The sequence below is a fragment of the Cupressus sempervirens genome, chromosome 8, assembly GCF_028749045.1.
Source record: "Cupressus sempervirens isolate cs-2001-9-10 chromosome 8, ASM2874904v1, whole genome shotgun sequence".
In the NCBI taxonomy this organism is placed as follows: domain Eukaryota; kingdom Viridiplantae; phylum Streptophyta; class Pinopsida; order Cupressales; family Cupressaceae; genus Cupressus; species Cupressus sempervirens.
Genome location: NC_143125.1, coordinates 350,524,508 through 350,544,682, shown reverse-complemented (window position 1 = coordinate 350,544,682; position 20,175 = coordinate 350,524,508). Strand labels below are relative to the sequence as shown.

The following is a 20,175-nucleotide window of genomic DNA, read 5'->3' as shown; positions in this document are numbered from 1 at the left end:
AAAAGTTTTTGGAAAGAACTCCAACCAAGGAGAAAACAAATTGAAAATAATAATATTACTGCCACCCAATGGTTTGAATATGCTAAGAAACTTTATGAACAAGAGGGTGGAGTGGGACAGCCACCTTTGGTCAATGATGATACAAATCTTTTCACTGTGCAAGAGATAGAGGCAGGGATTAAGAAGTTAGGTGAAGGTAAAGCAAAAGACCTTGTTGCGCTCCAAGCAGAATATCTGAAGTGGGGTATGAAAACTCTTGCACTGCACATTACTGAAATTTTCAACAAAATTTGCCAAGAAAGGTTTCCGAAAGATTGGACAATCAGCCTTGCAATACCACTTTTTAAGAGTGGTGATGTTAACAATCCCTCCAACTACAAGACTATAATGATCAATCCCCTCTTTGCTAAACTTTTTGGCAGCATGATAGAAATTAGGATCAGCAAATGGGCAGAAGAAAACCATAAACGTGCTAAAGGGCAAGCTGATTTTAGGCCAAAGCACTCAACAGTGGATCACTGTGTCACTTTGAGACACATTATTGAAAAAGAATGGGAGAAAAAGGAAGAGGTATTTTGTTGCTTTGTCGACTTTAAAAAAGCTTTTGACACCGTCCCGAGAGACAAGCTTTGGTTTAGGATGGAAGAATTGGGGATTCCTATACATCTCAGAGCTGCTGTTCATAGGATGTACGAAGAGGTGAAAGTTAAAATCAGAACTTCAGATGGCATTTCAGAATGTTTTAGGAGCGATATCAGGGTCAAACAAGGCTGCCCTTTATCTTCTACTTTGTTTGGTTTATATATTGACAAACTGGAAGAGTGGTTAAACATGCAAAAGAGTGAAGGCATTCAGCTAGGTGAATTTGTTATAAAGCTGCTCCTATATGTGGACGATCTCATTTTAATTGCCAAATCTGCCTATGGTTTGCAAGATCATCTATCTTCTCTTGAGCGCTTTTGCGAAATGGTGGGGATGCAGGTCAATATCAACAAGACTAAGGTTATGATTTATCTAATAATAAAAAACAACACCAACATGAATTTTATTACAATGGAAGTGTTCTTGAAGAAGTTGCGGAGTATAAATACCTTGGCATCGATTTCAACAAAAAATAAGCTAGTCTAGCTGCAGGTATAAAAGGATATTAGGTGGGTGGAAGGCTTTTTATGCTCTTCAGAATAGGTGCCGTGAAGCAGAGTTGTGGGATTGGAAAACTATTCAAACCTTGTTCGGTCTTCTTGTGCTTCCAGTTGTTCTTTACGGGTGTGAATTATGGGCCAAAAACACTACTATAGCACAATGGAAACAAATCGAAGGAATCCAAAAGCGCTTGATCACAAGCAAGTTTAAAATCAAAAGCACTGTTCCATATGATATCATGCTAAGTGAAATGGGGGCTGCTCCTATTGAGGCACTTGTTATGGTTGGCCTTCTAAGTTATCTAAAAAGAATTGAAAAAATGGAAGAGGATAGATGGCCTAAAGTGGTCTTTAGTGACACACTATGTCAGCGAAAAAGGACATGGATGCAACAAAACATCAAATGGACGAGTAAATGAAATATTCAATTCAATATGTGCCCCACAAATAATAAAGAAATAAATGTCTTTGTCATGGAGAAATTCTACAAGAGAAATTGGAGAAGCGAGATCGGAAGGAAGAAATTATATTATATAAATGAGAACCCCGCTTGTGATCAACTCCAAAAAGCATACATAGGAGCCAACATTTCTTGGAGGGCTAAAATTCTTATTGCTCAGCTGAGAACCAACTCTCACCAACTTTGTTGTGAGACCGGACGTTGGAAGAGGCCAAAGGAGGCTTGGGAAGAAAGAATTTGCAGATTCTGCAATTCTGAGAAAGTGGAAACTGAACAACACTTTATTTTAGAATGTGAAGCCTACAAGAGTAGTAGAGATAAATTTGCAGACACTATATGTGACAGTTCTTGGCATAACTTATTCAACGAAGAGTACATTGAGCAATTGGGTGGACTCATCATCATCCTACACAAGCAACGAACATTGTTACTTAAGTCTGCTTGAGTTGTCTTCAACATTTTTAGCCTCGTGGACGTTAAAATTTTATCTATCTATCTATCTATCTAGTCTCAAATTTCTTATGCATTCGTAAACTTGATCATTATGCTATTTTATCTATAAAAATATATAAATTCCAAATTAATAGATAATTTCCTACGGTTTTCTTACTTCAATTCGCTGGGTTTCCCAAGTTGAAGACGTTGAGAAATGCAGCTCCAAATCCCAAGTCATTTTGCGCTATCATCGAATAGTGTCTTTCATGTTATTTAACGGGGAGCTTGCCAACTTGTGAGCTTTCTTGGGAAAAAAAAAGGTTTAGTCCTAAGGCATGTCGCATGAAATATGATCCGTTACAGTTTCGTCCATAAGACTTTCACTTGATTTCATACAGAGGACACCATGCAACTCAACAAATCGCCCCACTGCACATCAGCAGCTACAGTCTACGTATATGCAACAAACGACTATTGATAGACTTGCGGGACAGTTATGCACAAACAAACGGACAATTTGTCGACTTAGTTACTAAATTTGATAATTTTGATTCGTATTTTAAATAGTTGGATTTCATGTTAAAGAACTGCTCAGGAAACAATTTCGAGAGATTTTTGAAGCTGGTATACGACTATGCTATCACATACTTCAGCCTGATTCTAATATTATTATCTGATTTGCCTTGCTGTAACATTATATTCCGAGCAACGCAATTAAAACATAATTGCTTTTAATATTATAGAGACCCAGAGACCGCATACCCTGTCAAATAAAATTATTTTCATTGTGGGGCATGCGTTGTAACATATCATAAGTGATATCATAACATATCATCCAGTCGAAATTGATAGATTGCATTCTAAGGTAAACATGCTTCACATTAAACATGATAGTTCTGTAGATTATCCCCAAATATCAAAGAACGATAGTTCAGGACCAAGTAATACGTTCATTTACACTTCAATGCATATAGACATCAGAAAGAGTGGACACGATGATAAAATTTATTATTTTAATTTTCATCTAAGATAAATACAAAAGCTGATGTACTTATATAAATACCATGCGATATTTCTTTCATCCTACAAAGACTTGTTATATTTGCATACCACAGATCACCCAGAATTATGATAAACTGAATTTTGATAAGTAGAGGTGCATCCTGACGTGACATCACAATAAACTGCATTTTTTGTTCTACCAAAATCATTATCCCCAAAAAAGAGCTGGAATCTTTGAAGGAAATGACTTCATGTTCAAGTGCTCTCAAGCAATTCAAGATGTTTGGCTGCAAAGCCAGGTGAAGATTTCAGAGCTCAGGATGAACCTAATTCCAAAATATCTGGTTTAAGAAGAGAATTCAGGCTTGTATATTCTTTCTCGAGCTGACTAAATTCCTCACATTTGGCATTGACTTTTTTTCTACATTTATCCAAAGCTATCTTAGTTCGTCTGATTTCATCTTCCAATTTTTTTTTCTCCTTCATTTTCCAGAGTAATTTTTCCTCAATCAAAAGATGGCATTCTTTTAACAAGGTTTTTCCTTTTGACGAGGTGGTTGGAAACCTCACAGCAACTTCCTCCCTGTTCAATAGTCAAAAGGCCAAGTTAATACTAACCAAAAGCTGATCTGGTACACAATTCTATAAGAAAGTCAAATTATGGTTACAAAGGCCGTCTTTTATACAAATCCATCCAGAACAACAAAATATCATTCAAATAAACACTTCCATGTAGGCAAAACATCTCTACCCTGTTGAAACATGATCAAAAGAATTGGAGGAAAGTTCATTTAAAACACAAACATTGAACTAGTAGTTAACCTGTTTCCACACTCAATGATGCCTCTGTGCCTGAGGATGCCTCCATCTAATGAGATAGCCCCATCTTGTATACAAGAAATGGCTTGCATCATGTCATTTCTTGTTTCATACACTTGCACATAAGAAAGAAGATTAAAAAATAATGTTTCCCTCAAACCAACCCCTGGTATAGCTAAAGAATACTGGTTCTCAGGATCCAATTTTATCAGATTTACAGCATAATCGATGAACCCATCAGGAATACTGCCAGACAATAACTTTGGATTCTCTATAACTAACTGCTTCTGTGGATCATCAGATTTGATATCCCCATTATAGCACCTGCAATCAAATGTTGGCTTATCCATGCTGCTCAAACAATGTGCAAATTATAAAATAACTTTCACACTATGTCTTTTGCTATTCTGAAGTCCTAAATGTAGGAAGTCATCCAAAATTGTTTACTTTTGAACAATTGTTTCTTCCTTTTCTTTCTAGGATATTCTGGCTTTGTTTTGCATTTTAACGCACTTTAACAGAACATTTCCTTACCTTACATCCTCAAGGCATATGACACGGAATCTGCCATCAATATGTCTCTGTTGTAAATTTGCTATGCCATGAATGCCAGATAATGGTATTAGTTTTCCGGTAGGATCATGCATTTCAAGCTGTTCCACCCCTTTACGGGACTTGCAAACAATAGCCAGCATATTTTCTTTCCCCAAATACTCGGATACTACCCTGTAATGTCAATTATAAACCACAGGTAACCAGAATTATTAGAAATCATAGGCACAGTTCAATTAACATTTTCAAACATTGCTTGTATATACAACGTAATTAAACCCATATATCAATGACAAAGGCAATCTTACCAACTTAATAGATCATCCTCTACTTTTCCTAACAGAGCAACGACTCCAATCACTTCTGCAAAAATTGGTGGTTGATGTAACTCGAGTTGATGGCTACTAGCTAGTTCAACCCATGCAGCAGCTGCACTATTTTCCTGTCTTTTGATTTCATCCATTGTTTGTTCAACACTATGGGAGCCTCGATTTGAAATCATTTTGTCATCACCTTTTGAACCACTGTTCAATTTCTCAATTTCACCTGCTTCACGCGACAGCAACTGTATATGTCAAGAGTTAAAAAAAGCAATAAAACTAACTCATTTCATGTCTAGCTCTTTTGCTATGAAAATAGTTTAGAAGACATCAAAATGATGGTAAAGTACTAACCTTCCACAGCAGCTAGAGAAATTTGTAGCTCACTCAATTTTGTTTCATGCTGTCCTACTTTAGCTCCACGTCGTTTCAGATCCTCATCCCATTTCTGCAGAGAGAAATCAATCAGGAAGAAATAATTCCAAACCAAAAATAATTAGGGCTTAATTTCAAAATTATACAAGATATATAAAAAAATAAATAGCATTCACAATAACTCAATCGACAAAGATTACAAAAAAATGTGGAGATTGAAAATTTTGAAGTCACAAAGTTGATTAAAGGTGCACTTGGGAATCTGACTAGCAACCAGTTGAATAAAGCTCCTTGAGTGCCCAAAAGGTAAAATTAAAAATCTCTAAAATGAAACTACAATACTCCACTCCTGAATGATGGACACACACAACTAAAATTGCTGTTCAGTTTCACAATGAATGGGAAATGCACAATTGGGCACAAATGTTTCTTTGTTGCTTTCTATTAAATCTGAAACAAACTTTAAAATATCAAAAACTCAGATATTAAATACTGACTGCAAACTATGATTACAAACTAAATTGCAGCAATCTGGAGTTGCATCAACAAATGTCTGGAGCTTCCCAAAGCTCTTGTACACACTGCACACTTGACACTGCACTGAATGTCGGAAGCAATCACTACTCGATGCACATTCTCTTCCGACACATCTAGCTGTTGATGGAAGATGCACGCACTCCAAAAGAACATTCTCTGATACTGCAGTAATTCCGTTGCCAATTTTTCCCTCAAAATGCTGATTAGAGGCTCAAGGAATATCGTCAAACACATTGCATGCAACCACTTTATTTGTTGTTTCAATGCTTCAGTTTCATAATGATCGTTTGAACTGAAGTCAATTGTGCTTTAACTGCTCTCAAACGGTCATAAGATGCCCAGGAAAAGAACCATAATGTAAATGCAGTTCTATTTGTCTTTTGAATGCATAGAAGTGACCCACATGATGTAAATATGCACTTACAATAGCTAGACAATAATTCAAACAGTTGGCATGCAAACTGTTAGTTTGTGGTGACTGATTAAGAAATTACTGTACATACTTAAAATTCTTTGGGGAAAAAAATTTTGGGCCCTATTTTGTTGCAAATATTTTATTGGTAATTTTAGGCCGACATATTGTAATTAACTATAACCCTAAAGCAGCAAAAATACTTGTAAAAAGGGGTTCAGAGTTGGGGATTTTTCTATAAGATGTGATCTGAAAATTGCTTCTTGCGGCAGTATTGAGCTGTAAGGGATTACGGATTGTAATCAGATTGTAATCACTGGATCCTAATAATATTGGACTTGCTGTTTGGTGGACATAGCCCAAGGTTTGGGTGAACCGCATTAAATCTTGGTGTCTTGTTTTCTTCTCTATGTGATTTATCATTTCCTGATATTGTTTATATTTGCTTGTAATTGTTATTTCTGTCTGAGGTTAATCCTAGCACAAATCATATATGAGAAATCATAGTTTATAGAGTCAAACTTGGAGAGTCCTCAGCAAGCCCAAAATTTTCAACTCCACAAAAAATGTAACATCTAGATTTCCCAGGTCTAATTAAACATCTAACATACTCAAAGAATACTAATTTTACTTCATTTCATAGGAAGTCAGTTATATCATTCACGTTCATGTGAATAAGTTATATCATTAAAATCAATTAGGCAAAATTTCTTAACTGCAAACATGAATTACCATCAAATGAAATTACTACAAAAATTGAAAACCACATACCTTCAAAAACTGAGATCAAAATCAAACCAAGGATGCTTCTGCAACCACTTAGGTTAGTCCACAATTACATTATAACAACTTCATATGATGACTATCATCTACAAACCGCTATATTAAGATCAAATGAAAATTACAATTAAATACCACTATATTTTAAATTAGGGCATTGCATACCCCTGTATCAATTAGGGCATCATTTACCTTCGGTTCATTTAGGACTTCTGATACTGCTATCTCACTTAGGGCTTCCGCTACCACGCATTCAACTAAGGCTTCCGATATCATATATTCAATTAGGGCTTTTGATACCACTGACTCAAATAGGGCTTCCAATACCACAAATTCAATTAGGGTTTTCGATACCACTGTATCATTTAGGGTTCCAATCCTCTCTCAATCAATTAGGGCTTCAGATTCCTTTTCCTCCGATTACTTAACTGTAATAGTATCTCAAGGTTAGAAATATGCTTATATTTGATATTCATATAAATGAAAAGCGATCCATGACTCTATCTCTTATCTCTAGGTGTAAAATAACAGCAACAACGAAATAACTCAATTTAATCTTACCTCCTCATAAATAAAGGTGATATTACCTGTTTTCCATTAAACAATTGATTGTTTCACTTATCTCGGTCTGACTCACAACTGACATCTTGGGAGAGGTGAAACATTGTCAGGGGCTTAACCATCCAACCTCGAACCAAATCTTATCCCCTCACGATCTCTAATGAGAAAGGCCCTCCCTACACGGAATAGACAGGGGACATCTTGCCATCCACTTGACTTCCTGGTAATTAACACACCATATGACTTGGCAGTAGGAGATCACAATAACAAGAATGTGCATGAGCTATTAAATAATTCATATTAAATGATAAATATTCAAATGTCATAACTGATACAAATTAATTATTACAGATTTCCTCTTTTTCACCTTCTCACCCTTTTTCTCTTGGCTAAACAGCCGGGTGAGTCTCATATATTTGAAATTTCTCAGAGTAGACGGCTCTATCAATTATTACATACATCCAACATTTCACACTTTGTGATTACATAATTATATTCTTTAAAGATCTCAAAATTGACAACATTCTTCATGAGTGAAACATGCATAAGCTATAGAAATGTTTTATGTATTAATTTTATGAATATTGACGTCAACCTCATTTTGCCGGTTCTCTTCACCTCCTCACCTTATTCAGGCCTCCAAGCCGGTGATTCCCAAGTGTTATCAGATTAAAGATCACAATGACACTTTGAATCTTCTTTACCACATACTGGCATCTTCGCCTAGTGAATTCCTTGGTGTTCTAGTTTCAATATCTCATTCTCAGTTTAATATATTTCAGGATGCATCTGATTCTAAACTAGGTTGATATACTTTCTTATCATGGATCCAAAGATAATTTCAAAGTAGCTCTACATATTCGGACATATATATATGAGAAAGAATAAGGAACAAACTTTATAATTTCAATGTCATATCAAAATTGAAAGTGTTTGGATTCAAGCACGTTATCCGAGTATACAGCATGGTTTTCAAATATATAATAGAGTACAAAAAGTGTATACACATTTATCCCTACCTATCATACTTTGCATTGGAAATAAACTGTCAAATTTCGTGACATGAAAATGGTTTCACAATGTTCTTGCTATAGTTGTTATAAGCATGAAAAAGGTTAACTAAGAACCAACGAACTTTGAGCATATAAATAATCTGAGATTGACTTTGGCAAAGAAAACAAAATAAAGAATGTGAAGCAAAGTACGGCATGTGTCTTACATGACTCCTTAAGTGGTTTAGAAGGCTTGAATCTTGAACAAATTCTTGCCTTTGGAATGTGATCCACAACCAGTGCTAAGAATATTGCAGGTAAATACGACCAAAAGTCACTGAGCTCTCGTTCCGATATTATCAGCGGCTAAGGTTGGAAAGACTAAAAGAGAATGATCGTATCCTTATTCTGTTATTTATCTTGTGGCAGAGTTTATGAAGGAATAATGGGACAAATGTACGAGCAATAGAGTGTATCGACTTTTAGACTTAGTTGTTCTTTGAGCTTCTGTAAGGAATGATATGAAAAAGGAATAGAAGAATGAATCATTTCAAGTATGAAACTCAATTAAAAGAAGAGCCCGACTTAACTACTTCTTGTAGTTACAAGAATCTATTCGAATTCCCAAGAAGTCTATATGAATTGAAAAACATGAATTCTATTAAACATGCCAAACAATAATCAATTAAAAGCAAGAATAATAAAAAGAAGAGAATAGAATTGGAAGATTAAAATTCGAAGATTATAATAATACAATTATTATAATTTGAACATTATTATAATGTACAACTATTAAATTATTAAATGATAATGGTGCCAAATCATTTTATATTTAAATGCACGTAATTAAATATTTATTACAAATAATATGGCGAAAGATAAATTAAAATCTTTTAAGATATGTTTTATATTTAAACTCAATTAATTTAATTAAATTATCAAATAATTCATGCAAGTCCCGCAAATGTATTCTATTTCAAATCGCTAGGTCCTTTACCCGTCTGCCCAGTGATGGTGATGCCCTGCCTAATTCCTTTTTGACAATGCTTCCACCCCTTCGACATGCTCCCTGCAAAGAATTTTTACGTAATTAAATTATAAATTATTTAATCATAAATAATCATAACAATTAACCTTTCATCTTAATTCTATGAATTCACGATTAATGATCAACTAACATGTCATCTTCACTTGAAATTATAACAACCATCTTACCATTTCGCCAGATTATATCAAATTAAACTGCCAACTAATTTCATGCAAACCTCAACGGCTATATTTCAAGCTAGGTCAAAAATTGGGATGTAACATACCATTCCCCTTGTGGTTCATCGTCCTCAATGCACTAGAAATTGCAACGAATTTTATAAAGGAGTATTTTAAAATTGGAATGTAACATACCATTCCTCTTGTGGTTCATCATCCTTGATGACCTCTGCAATTTAGACACTAAAAGAATATTCCACATAAAAGATATATATATATATATATATATATATATATATATATATATATATATATATATATAACATTGTGATATCATTTCTTTTCTCTATTAGGTCAGAATGAAAATCATAATCGAAACTCAAGATCAATTTTTACTGTAAAGTTTGCAGAAAGATACTTGCATGGTAACATAAAATTGAACATGTACTCACCTAAGTTCACTTTACCGTAATGGTGGTCATCTCAGCATCGGTTGAGTTGATTCTATTTCATATTCCTATCATACTTATGTAGACACTCACCATATCATTAGTTTGATTCCATATTGATATCTTCATTTAAGAGGATTTTCAAGGTTCAATGACTGAAAGTAAGATAAGTATTCAAAATTGAATTTCTTCAGCTAGCAAGTTCTTAAATCACTTATACATACCATTTGGCATAAGGCACTTATTAATGGGTAGATCGCCTTGGTAAACTTATAGATCACCTGAAAAAGATTATGAGATCCAGGTTTCTCCATTTATGTAACTTCGACCTCTTTGCCTATCTTATCGCAAAAGCATTTGATTATAACAATCATTTCATGATAGAATATACACTCTCTCTCCAAATCAATAAACAATGACTGAATATATAAAGTCAACATTGCATGTGTATTATAGCAGTGTGTCAAAGGGTAAAAACATGATATACTATGCAAGATCATCATACATAAGATTCTCATGAGTAACTCGTCATTTTTTAGCAAATATTTGGAAATTTATCTTTTCCATTTCTATGATTTAGGCTTCCATGCCCATTTCGTTCAAGTTTACCTCTATAAACAAGCGTTGAGAGTTCCAATTATGCAAGTGTGTTTACTCCTTACTGGAGCACATAATGATCTTGTCATTTAACCAACATCAAAAAGGATCATGGTTCACAGTTTTGTTTTCATTCAATTCAAGATCAAATAGGTAACAATTTATTTTTGTCATTAATTTGGGTCGACAAGCCCGATCATGATGGATTTAGATAACGTTTTATCAAAATTATATAAACTGTGTTTGGATTGCGCAAGCCTCAGCATTTGGACCCATTTTAACCTTTTCATTCTCAACAAAGAATGGCCCTCCCTCCAAGGATAACGCATATGTATCATTCTGGTCCTGCCATTTGAGTATTCAGGTGGGTTGAAGTCCCAACAGTTATTCAACAAAATAACTGAAGCATTTGGACAATCAACAAAGATCAATTGCTCTAGAAAATCTACCTAATTCCACCCTGGTCAAGGATTTCAAAATGTGGGTTGACAAACCCGATCTCCACCACTCAACTTGCCAATCCTTGACAAACCCAATCTCCACCACTCAACTTGCCAATCCTTTTTATCTTTTTAATAGTTTATACATTTGTCCACTTTATTTCATTTCAGCCTTCCTGGCTATTCTGAATGATTTTCCAGTGTGTTTTTCCAGTTTTGATTGCAATATCCGTTATGCAAACTAAATCTTTTCAACATTTATATTTTCAGTTTCTCAAAAACAGTGCTGGACCCAAGGTTTCAGCGTTGAACCCAGCAGTTTGATACCATATGTAACATTTGGGAAATATGTAACATCTGGTTTTCCCGGGTCTAATTAAACATCTAACATACTCAAAGAATACTATTTTTACTTTGTTTCATAGGAAGTCAGTTACATCATTCACGTTCATGTGAATACGTTATATCATTAAAATCAGTTAGGCAAAATTTCTTAATTGCAAACTTGAAATAACATCAAATGAAATTACTACAGAAATTGAAAACCACATACCTTGGAAAACAGAGATCGAAATCAAACTAAGGATGCTTTTGCAACCACCTGGGTTAGTCCACAATTACATTATAACAATTTCATATGATGACTGTCATCTACAAACCGCTATCTTAAGATCAAATGATAATTACAATTAAATACCACTATATTTTAAATTAGGGCATTACATACCACTGTATCAATTAGGGCATCATTTACCTTCGGTTCATTTAGAGCTTCTAATACTGCTATCTCACTTGGGGCTTCCGCTACCACGGATTCAACTAGGGCTTCCGATATCACAGATTCAATTAAGGCTTTGATACCACTGATTCAAATGGGCTTCCAATACCACAATTTCAATTAGGATTTCCGATACCACTGTATCATTTAGGGTTCCAGTCATCTCTCAATCACTTAGGGCTTCAGATTCCTTTTCCTCTGATTACTTAACTGTGATAGTATCTCAAGGTTAGATATATTCTTATATTCGATATTCATATAAATGAAAAGCAATCCATGATTCTATCTCTTATATCTAGGTGTAAAATAACAATGACGAAATAACTCAATTTAATCTTACCTCCTCATAAATAAAGGTGATTACCTATTTTGTGTTAAACAAATGACTGTATAACTTATCTCAGTTTGACTCATGATTGACATCTTGGGAGAGGTGAAATATTGTTAGGGGCATAACCACCCAACCTCGGACCAAATCTTATCCCCTCATGATCTCTAATGAGAAAGGCCCTCCCTACCCAGAACAGATAGGGGACATCTTGTCATCCACTTGGCTTCCTGGTAATTAACTCACCGTACGACTTGGTAGCAAGAGATCACAATAACAGGAATGTGCATGAGCTATTAAATAATTCATATTAAATGATAAATATTGAAATGTCATACTGATATGGATTCAATTATTACAGATTTCCTCTTTTTCACCTCGTCTCCCTTTTTCTCTTAGCTACACAACCGAGTGAGTCTCATATATTTGGAATTTCTCAACGCAGACGGCTCTATCAATTATTACATACATCCAGCATTTCACACTTTGTGATTACATAATTATGTTATTTAAAGATCTCAAAATTGACAACATTCTTTATGAATGAAACATGCGTAAGCTATAGAAATTTTATGAATATTGATGTCAACCTCATTTTGCTGGTTCTCTTCACCTCCTCACCTTATTCATGCCTCCAAGCCGGTGATTCCTAGGTGTTATCAGATTAATGATCACAATGATACTTTACATCTTTACCACATACTGGCATCTTCGCCTAGTGAATTCCTTGGTGTTCTAGTTTCAATATCTCATTCTCAGTTTAATATATTTCAGGGTGCATCTGATTCTAAACTAGGTTGATATACTTTCTTATCATGGATCCAAAGATAATTTCAAAGTAGCTCTACATATTCGGACATATATATATGAGAAAGAATAAGGAACAAACTTTATAATTTCAATGTCATATCAAAATTGAAAGTGTTTGGATTCAAGCACCTTATCCGAGTATACGGCATGGTTTTCAAATATATAACAGAGTGCAAAAGGTGTATACACATTTATCCCTACCTATCATACTTTGCGTTGGAAATAAATTGTTAGATTTCATGACATGAAAATGGTTTCACAATGTTCTTGCTACGGTTGTTATAAGCATGAAAACGGTTAACTAAGAACCAACGGACTTTGAGCATATAAATAATTTGAGATCGACTTTGGCAAAGAAAACAAAATAAAGAATGTGAAGTAGAGTATGGCATGTGTCTTACGTGACTCCTTAAGTGGTTTAGAAGGCTTGAGTCTTGAACAAATTCTTGCCTTTAGACTATGATCCACGGCTGGTGCTAAGAATATTGAAAGTAAATACAACCATGAGTTACTGAGCTCTCGTTCACGGTTCTGGTATAATCAGCGGCTAAGGTTGGAAAGACTAAAAGAGAATGATCGTATCCTTACTCTGTTATTTATCTTGTGGCAGAGGTTATGAAGGAATAATGGGACGGACATAAGAGCAGTAAAGTGTATTGACTTTCGGACTTAATCGTTCTTCGAGCTTCCATTAGTAAGGAATGATATGAAAAAGGAATAGAAGAATGAATTGTTTCAAGTATGAAACTCAATTAAAAGAAGAGCCTGACTTAACGACTTCTTGCAGTTACAAGAATCTATTCGAATTCCCAAGAAGTCTATATGAACTTAAAAACATAAATTCTATTAAAATGCCAAACAATAATCAGTTAAAAGAAAGAATAATAAAAAGAAGAGAATAGAATTGGAAGATTATAATTCGAAGATTATTATAATTTGAACATTATTATAATGTACAACTATTAAATTATTAAATGATAATGGTGCCAAATCATTTTATATTTAAATGCGCGTAATTAAATATTTATTAAAAATAATATGACGAAAGATAAATTAAAATCCTTTAAGATACGTTTTATATTTAAACTCAATCAATTTAATTAAATTATTAAGTAACTCATGCAACTCCCGCAGATGTATTCTATTTCAAATGGCTAGGTCCTTTACCCCTCTGCCGAGTGATGGTGATGCCCTGCCTAATTCTTTTCTGGCAATCTTCCACCCCTTTGACATTCTCCCTGCAAGGAATTTCTACGTGATTAAATTATAAATTATTTAATCATAAATAATCATAACAGTTAACCTTTCATCTTAATTCCATGAATTTGTAATTAACGATCAACTAACAGGTCATCTTCACTTGAAATCGTAACAACCATCTTACCATTTCACCAGATTATATCAAATTAAACTGCCAACTGACTTCATGTGAACCTCAACAGCTATATTTCAAGCTAGGTAAAAAATTGGGATGTAACAAAAACTCTGGGAAAATTCATCAAAAACTCGAAAATTAAGAAAGAACTAAAACATAAAATCTCTTACAGAAACTTATTTTTTTGTAAAATTCAATTACAGAATGTATTAAATAAAAAATCGTCATCTTGAAGTAGAAAATGCATGGCTTTATAACAAAAACAGCATGTGAAAAACACATTTTATCCAGTATTTTACTTACATCAACATTTTTACCCATGGTTTTTCACAGGAGTTAAACTTGTGATTACTTGCCCAGCAAAATATGTTGTACTTAGCAACTTGAGGAGTACTTGAAGAGTTTGCAAACTATATGTCATTTTGACTTCTCATATACCATAACCAAATCGCAAAGCTTTTCATAATGAAAGTACTCACAATGCTTACAAATGAAGATTCAGATATCGCAAATTATGATTGCAGAATTTACAGAAACCTGGGGATGAGATGCAGCAATGAGTTATTGTCTAAAAATGAATCACAGCATATACCCTTTGGTGCCAAAGTCTGAAACTTGAATGCTGCTGAAGAACCTCACATGTGCCAACCATGAGGCTTGGCATCAACCCCTGAAACTCACAGTGCCTCTCTATGAAAGTGTGGCTGCCATATTATACTGCAAATGCTGGCCTTAAAAACTGCAATTTGGTGTCTATGTGTACCTTTATCTGCAAGTAATCTGATAAAAACAACTTTGAAAAACCTCCAATTTTCAATGCATTAATTCCATTCATGGCTATTAGATGAAGCGACAGTTAATTCCAAAAATCAATGGTTTTTTCACCATCTCTGATTGCTCAAGCTTCTGAAGGGTTCCATTCTTGAGAGCATCAAACTCCAAAACCCTTGTCACCAAACCTCTCTTCAACAATTTCAATAATCACAAATGCATAGAATGGTTTGATTTGTGGATGATTTATTCCCCAAGTAGAAATAAACCATGAATATTCAACTATACACTTCTCATAACTTAAGCATCACTTAGCTTTTAAAACATTTACTTTTGTTTTAAATTCATTAAATGCATTTCCTTTTTTCCATGTGCTCACATTGACCTAGGAAAACATTTAAAAGCCATAACTTAAATTCATTAAAATGACTTTATAATTGCCCTTGTTGTCAACCATAGGTTATAATGTGATAAAGGTGTAATTTTTAATAATAATAGATAATGGCCCACACTTAAAGTCACTTTGTAAGTTAAATAATAACTTGATAATATAACCATCAATCGTTAATATCATTAAGGCCATTATAAAATTTAACATCTCCTTAATAACTCATTAGCTCTTCATCCCATTTGAAGCTGGAGGTCAACCAACCCACCTGCATCCCATTGAATAGTAAGGGTCTCTCTCAAATAAGCACCAACTTACTATAAATAGTATGAACCTCCAAACATAGCCATAAACCTCTTACTTACCTAGCCTCAAAACGTAAGATAGATATGGAGATGTAAAGGCTGACAACTGCCATCAAAAAAGCTCTATAATGCCTAAAGATTGGACCCTCTAAACAACTCCATTATCCATCACGGAAAAGGCTAATCCTATGAAAGTTGATGCTCATGAAAATAGGGATATCACAATCCACCCTCCTTGAAATTGTTTGCTCCCAACCAATCTCACAAATAAATAACACTTTTCTCCATCTAGATCCCAAGTGCAAAACTGCATAATGTCCCCGATGATAGCAAGTAGCACCTGTAGGCTGTAACATCACCACTAGTACAACTGGAAAAACTTGCCAAACTAAATCGAATTCAGCTTAAGATATCGCAGGACTGAACATCTCAAAGGTAATTGACTCGTAAGGTTGACAAAGCTTCCTTCCCAAAACTGTGCAGAGTGAATTGTCATACACACTATCCAATGGATGCACTTGAGCGAAAGACCACTTGGCCAGATTATTCGGGAGATGTTGGTTTATACGTAACATGTCTGGATGCTGCTGCTGTTGTTGGGGAACTATAGTTTCCCACTCCCTACCCTAAAATTTTATAGGCTTTGGGCACGTATTAAATTGTAGGGGCTTGCATAACACTATTTTAGATTGCAAGCAGGATGTGAAATAGGTACCTCTACTCTGTTTATGTTTGTGCTTCCACTTCTTCCCCTACTGACAGAAAGGAAATATGGAATATGGCAAGCAAAGATACCCCCAGGAAACACACCTTTTGCTCAACTCTCTAGATTTGTATCAATAATTAAAGCTTGCTATTCAGGGCACTAAAATTGGAAGAAATGCATTGCTATAGCCCATGAATGCAATGTATACACCATGTGATGATTCAAAACACTACCGGATGAGCTAGGGGTTGCATCCCACACAAATCCGAGAATAGTCAATCCTCAGGCATCTAAACTTTTGCAAGGTCATATGCAAAGATTCACTGTGATTTCTCCTTCAAAATACAAAATTTGGATGGATGCGAATGAAGCCCAATTTTTTTTTATTTCCTTCCGAGAACTTTGCCCCTCAAATCTCCAATTTGACTCATGTAAGCTCCATTCATGAAAAAGATTACATTTTAATAAAACATTCGAATCTCCTAAAGTGAAAAGAAAATGATAAATGGTTTAACATTGTAATGTCCCCATTTTTGGCAAGTCTATGCAATTGATAGCGTTAGCTCATTATAGCAACCCTCGTGAGTTGACAGGGTGTTTTGGGAGGTCCTAGTTGTGGACTTACTATTTTTGGCAATTGCTATTTTTGATAGTGCAATGGGTGGCTTTGGCAGATGGTCGTCACCTGCAGTAAATAAAGTTAATAATTGCATGAGCTCTTATTTATTCAATAATTATCAAGTTGCATTATTATAATGATATTCCTATTATTATAATAATGACATTAAGAGATATTTCTAAAAAGTATGTTGGAAAGTTTCGAGTGTTGAGTTCTTTTGGGAAATTTCCACAATTTCTAAAGTGGAGTATTTTAGGAAACTTTGGCCAACGAAAGATTATAAATGAAAGCTCATTTGATTGGGAAAAGCACACTTGATTATATATTTTCTTTGGTTGCCTTTGTGGCTTTTTCCTGAGTTTTGAATTTTGTGCCCTTGCTGAAGTATAAGGGTTTCTGAGTTTCAAAAGATTATTTGAAGTCACTGCTGATGTATAGTGGTTTCAGTGGTTAAGGCTCCTATCTGTGATTATCTATGTCTGGGAGATTGGGATTATAATTCTGGGAAATTCCGCTGAGGTAAATAATTTGCCCTCTCCTCTTCTACTATGATATCTGTGTCTAAGAAAAGCTGCAATTTGGAGTTAGCGTTTTTCAACTTGGTGGGCAAATCGATTGTAAACTTTTTCATCAATTCTGGTCTGGCAATTCTAAGTTTGTGTGTTCTCCCTCCTGAATTCTTTGTTGCCACTGTTGCCAGGAGACGTTGTGGGATTGAAAAGTTAAGTATACTTCCATCTGCAAATTTCTTAATCAGAATTGGGTGTCTAACTTCCAGTGCTGTTGGACATTGTTTGTTACATCCCAATTTTTGACCTGGCTTGAAATATAGCCGTTAAGGTTTACATGAAGTCAGTTGGCAGTTTAATTTGATATAATCTGGCAAAATGGTAAGTTAGTTGGTTGTTATGATTTCAAGTGCATATGACATGTTAGTTGATCGTTAATCGCAAATCCATAGAATTAGGATGAAAGGTTAATTGTTATGATTATTTATGATTATATAATTTATAATTTAATTACGGAGAAATTCCTTGTAGGGAGCATGCCGAAAGGGTAGAAGCATTGTCAAAAAAGAATTAGGCAGGGCATCACCATCACTGAGCAAACAAATAGAGGACCTAGCGACTTGGAGCAGAATACATCTGTGGAATCGCATTAGTTATTTTAATAAATAGTTTAATTAAAATAATTGAGTTATTTAATAAACAATTTAATTAAAATAATTAAATCATTTATAAAAAGTATCTTAAAGGATTTTAAAATTATCTTTTGTTGTAGTATTTTTAATAATTGTTTATAGATGTTCATTTAAATATAACCATGATTTGGCACCATTATCATTTAATAATTTAATAGTTGTACTTAATAATAATTTTCGGATTATAATAATTGTATTATTATAATCTTTGAATTTTAATTTTTCAATTCTTTCCAACTTCTTAATCTTTTCTTTTTAGTCAATTTAATATTTGGAATCCGGATGGTCATTTTGGTTTTCATAGGAGTTTTATTGTAACTGATGGAAGCCATAAGGACATTTAATTTATTTATTTGGAACCTTTGTCATGTATCGGAAATCAATCATATCTCTGGGCTTCCTTTCATTCACGACAGGATTCATCGAATTTTCTTTGCTCAGTTACAAACAGTACCCGATTTGTTTTTATTTGCATACATATCGACTTCGTTCACCATGGAATTCAGAAAAGTGAGGCAAAATAGAGAGTTGGCTATGAGTTTAAACATGATTCGGCACCCATTTTTCCTAGCTTTTGGCTTCAAATTCTGCCCACGGCTTCCAATCCATTTAACATTCAAGCTTTTCAATTAGCATGTAAGAGCAATCGCAGAGGAAAACAGCAGAAGAGCATACAGCTGGAAGTATTGCTGCGGGTTGGAGAATTCTCTCAGGAACCTGAGCCACATAATCACAGGACCAAGTCACGTATGATAGCTATAGTATTCCATAAAAATGTTTTCACTTCCTTTTCTTGTTTGAAATTAATTATGCAAACATTCCTGTAGGTAGACATACAGGATTTCCTCATAAATCTGGGCAAATAATTGTTTCTTTGTGTCATCAAACTGTGCTTAGAACTCTCTGTATTTCATTTCCAGTTTGTCTTTATTTCTTGCTGTGATATAAGACCAGAAAGAAGTTGTCCATATTAATTCTTTCAAATTCATTAAAATCTGTAGAATATCAGTCAATTACCCTAGCCTTATTTTCCTATTCAAAAATCAGTTAACTGGTTGATATCCGAGTAGGCAATCTCCCTGAATTTGTTCTTAAAAGTTATTCTTCTTTGATAGCACTTTTTATGCAAGTGAAAATAATGTTAATTCAGAGATAAGTTGATTGCCATAACAATGATTCTACTCAAGTCTGTTATTGTTATACTATACAATTTTGTGTTTTTTTATTTTAAAAATCTATCTTTCCTGAAAACACTTATCATGCAATTTAGATATAAGATTGACAATTGAAATGAGATAATTAACCAGAGCACCAAGGAATTCACCAGGATAAAAGCTAGAATTGGGTGAAGAAGGTGCGGAGTATCTTAGTAAGGTTAAATGTTTAGGCACCAAAGAATCACCGGCCTGATGGCTTGATTATGGTGAGGAGGTGTAGATGAACCTGTTAAAAATGATATATAGGAAATATTGACATTTTGAGATCTCTTAAGAACATAATCTTAGAATTATGAAATAATAGTTGTATGTAATCTTTTTGAATATATGGAGGAGCTGTCTGCTCTGAGAATTTCCGAATAACTAGAACTCACCCGACTGTGGGGCCAAGAAGATGGGTGAGGCAGTAAGAAAGGAATCCTCAATAGTATGAATCAGTATCAGTTATGACAATTAATATTTACCATTTAAACAAATTAATAACTCATGCATATTCTTGTTATGGTGATCTCCTGTTGCCAAGTCGAATGGTGTGTTATATATCATGATGCCCAGTGAATGGAATGATGTTCCCTGTCAATTCCGGGTAGGAAGGGCC

The 20,175-nt window shown here is 34.4% G+C and overlaps 1 protein-coding gene across 7 annotated transcripts in view; it reads right to left on the bottom strand.

The window, feature by feature from the left end:
- Positions 1 to 3,033: 3,033 nt before the first annotated feature.
- The window catches only part of GMI1 (gamma-irradiation and mitomycin c induced 1), a 393,394-nt gene continuing 376,252 nt past the window's right edge, over positions 3,034 to 20,175 (bottom strand). For 2 of the 7 annotated variants that reach the window (XM_089797668.1, XM_089797670.1), the window contains exons 34-39: positions 9,385 to 9,456; positions 5,085 to 5,178; positions 4,719 to 4,959; positions 4,393 to 4,584; positions 3,862 to 4,182; positions 3,034 to 3,622 (exon numbers count right to left, since the gene is read on the bottom strand). In XM_089797668.1, coding sequence (XP_089653794.1) covers positions 3,355 to 3,622; positions 3,862 to 4,182; positions 4,393 to 4,584; positions 4,719 to 4,959; positions 5,085 to 5,178; positions 9,385 to 9,456 — 1,188 coding nt within the window. In that variant the 3' untranslated portion in view covers positions 3,034 to 3,354. The remainder of the gene's footprint in view (positions 3,623 to 3,861; positions 4,183 to 4,392; positions 4,585 to 4,718; positions 4,960 to 5,084; positions 5,179 to 9,384; positions 9,457 to 20,175) is intronic. The other 5 variants (XM_089797671.1, XM_089797673.1, XM_089797672.1 and 2 more) reach the window with 3 other exon arrangements.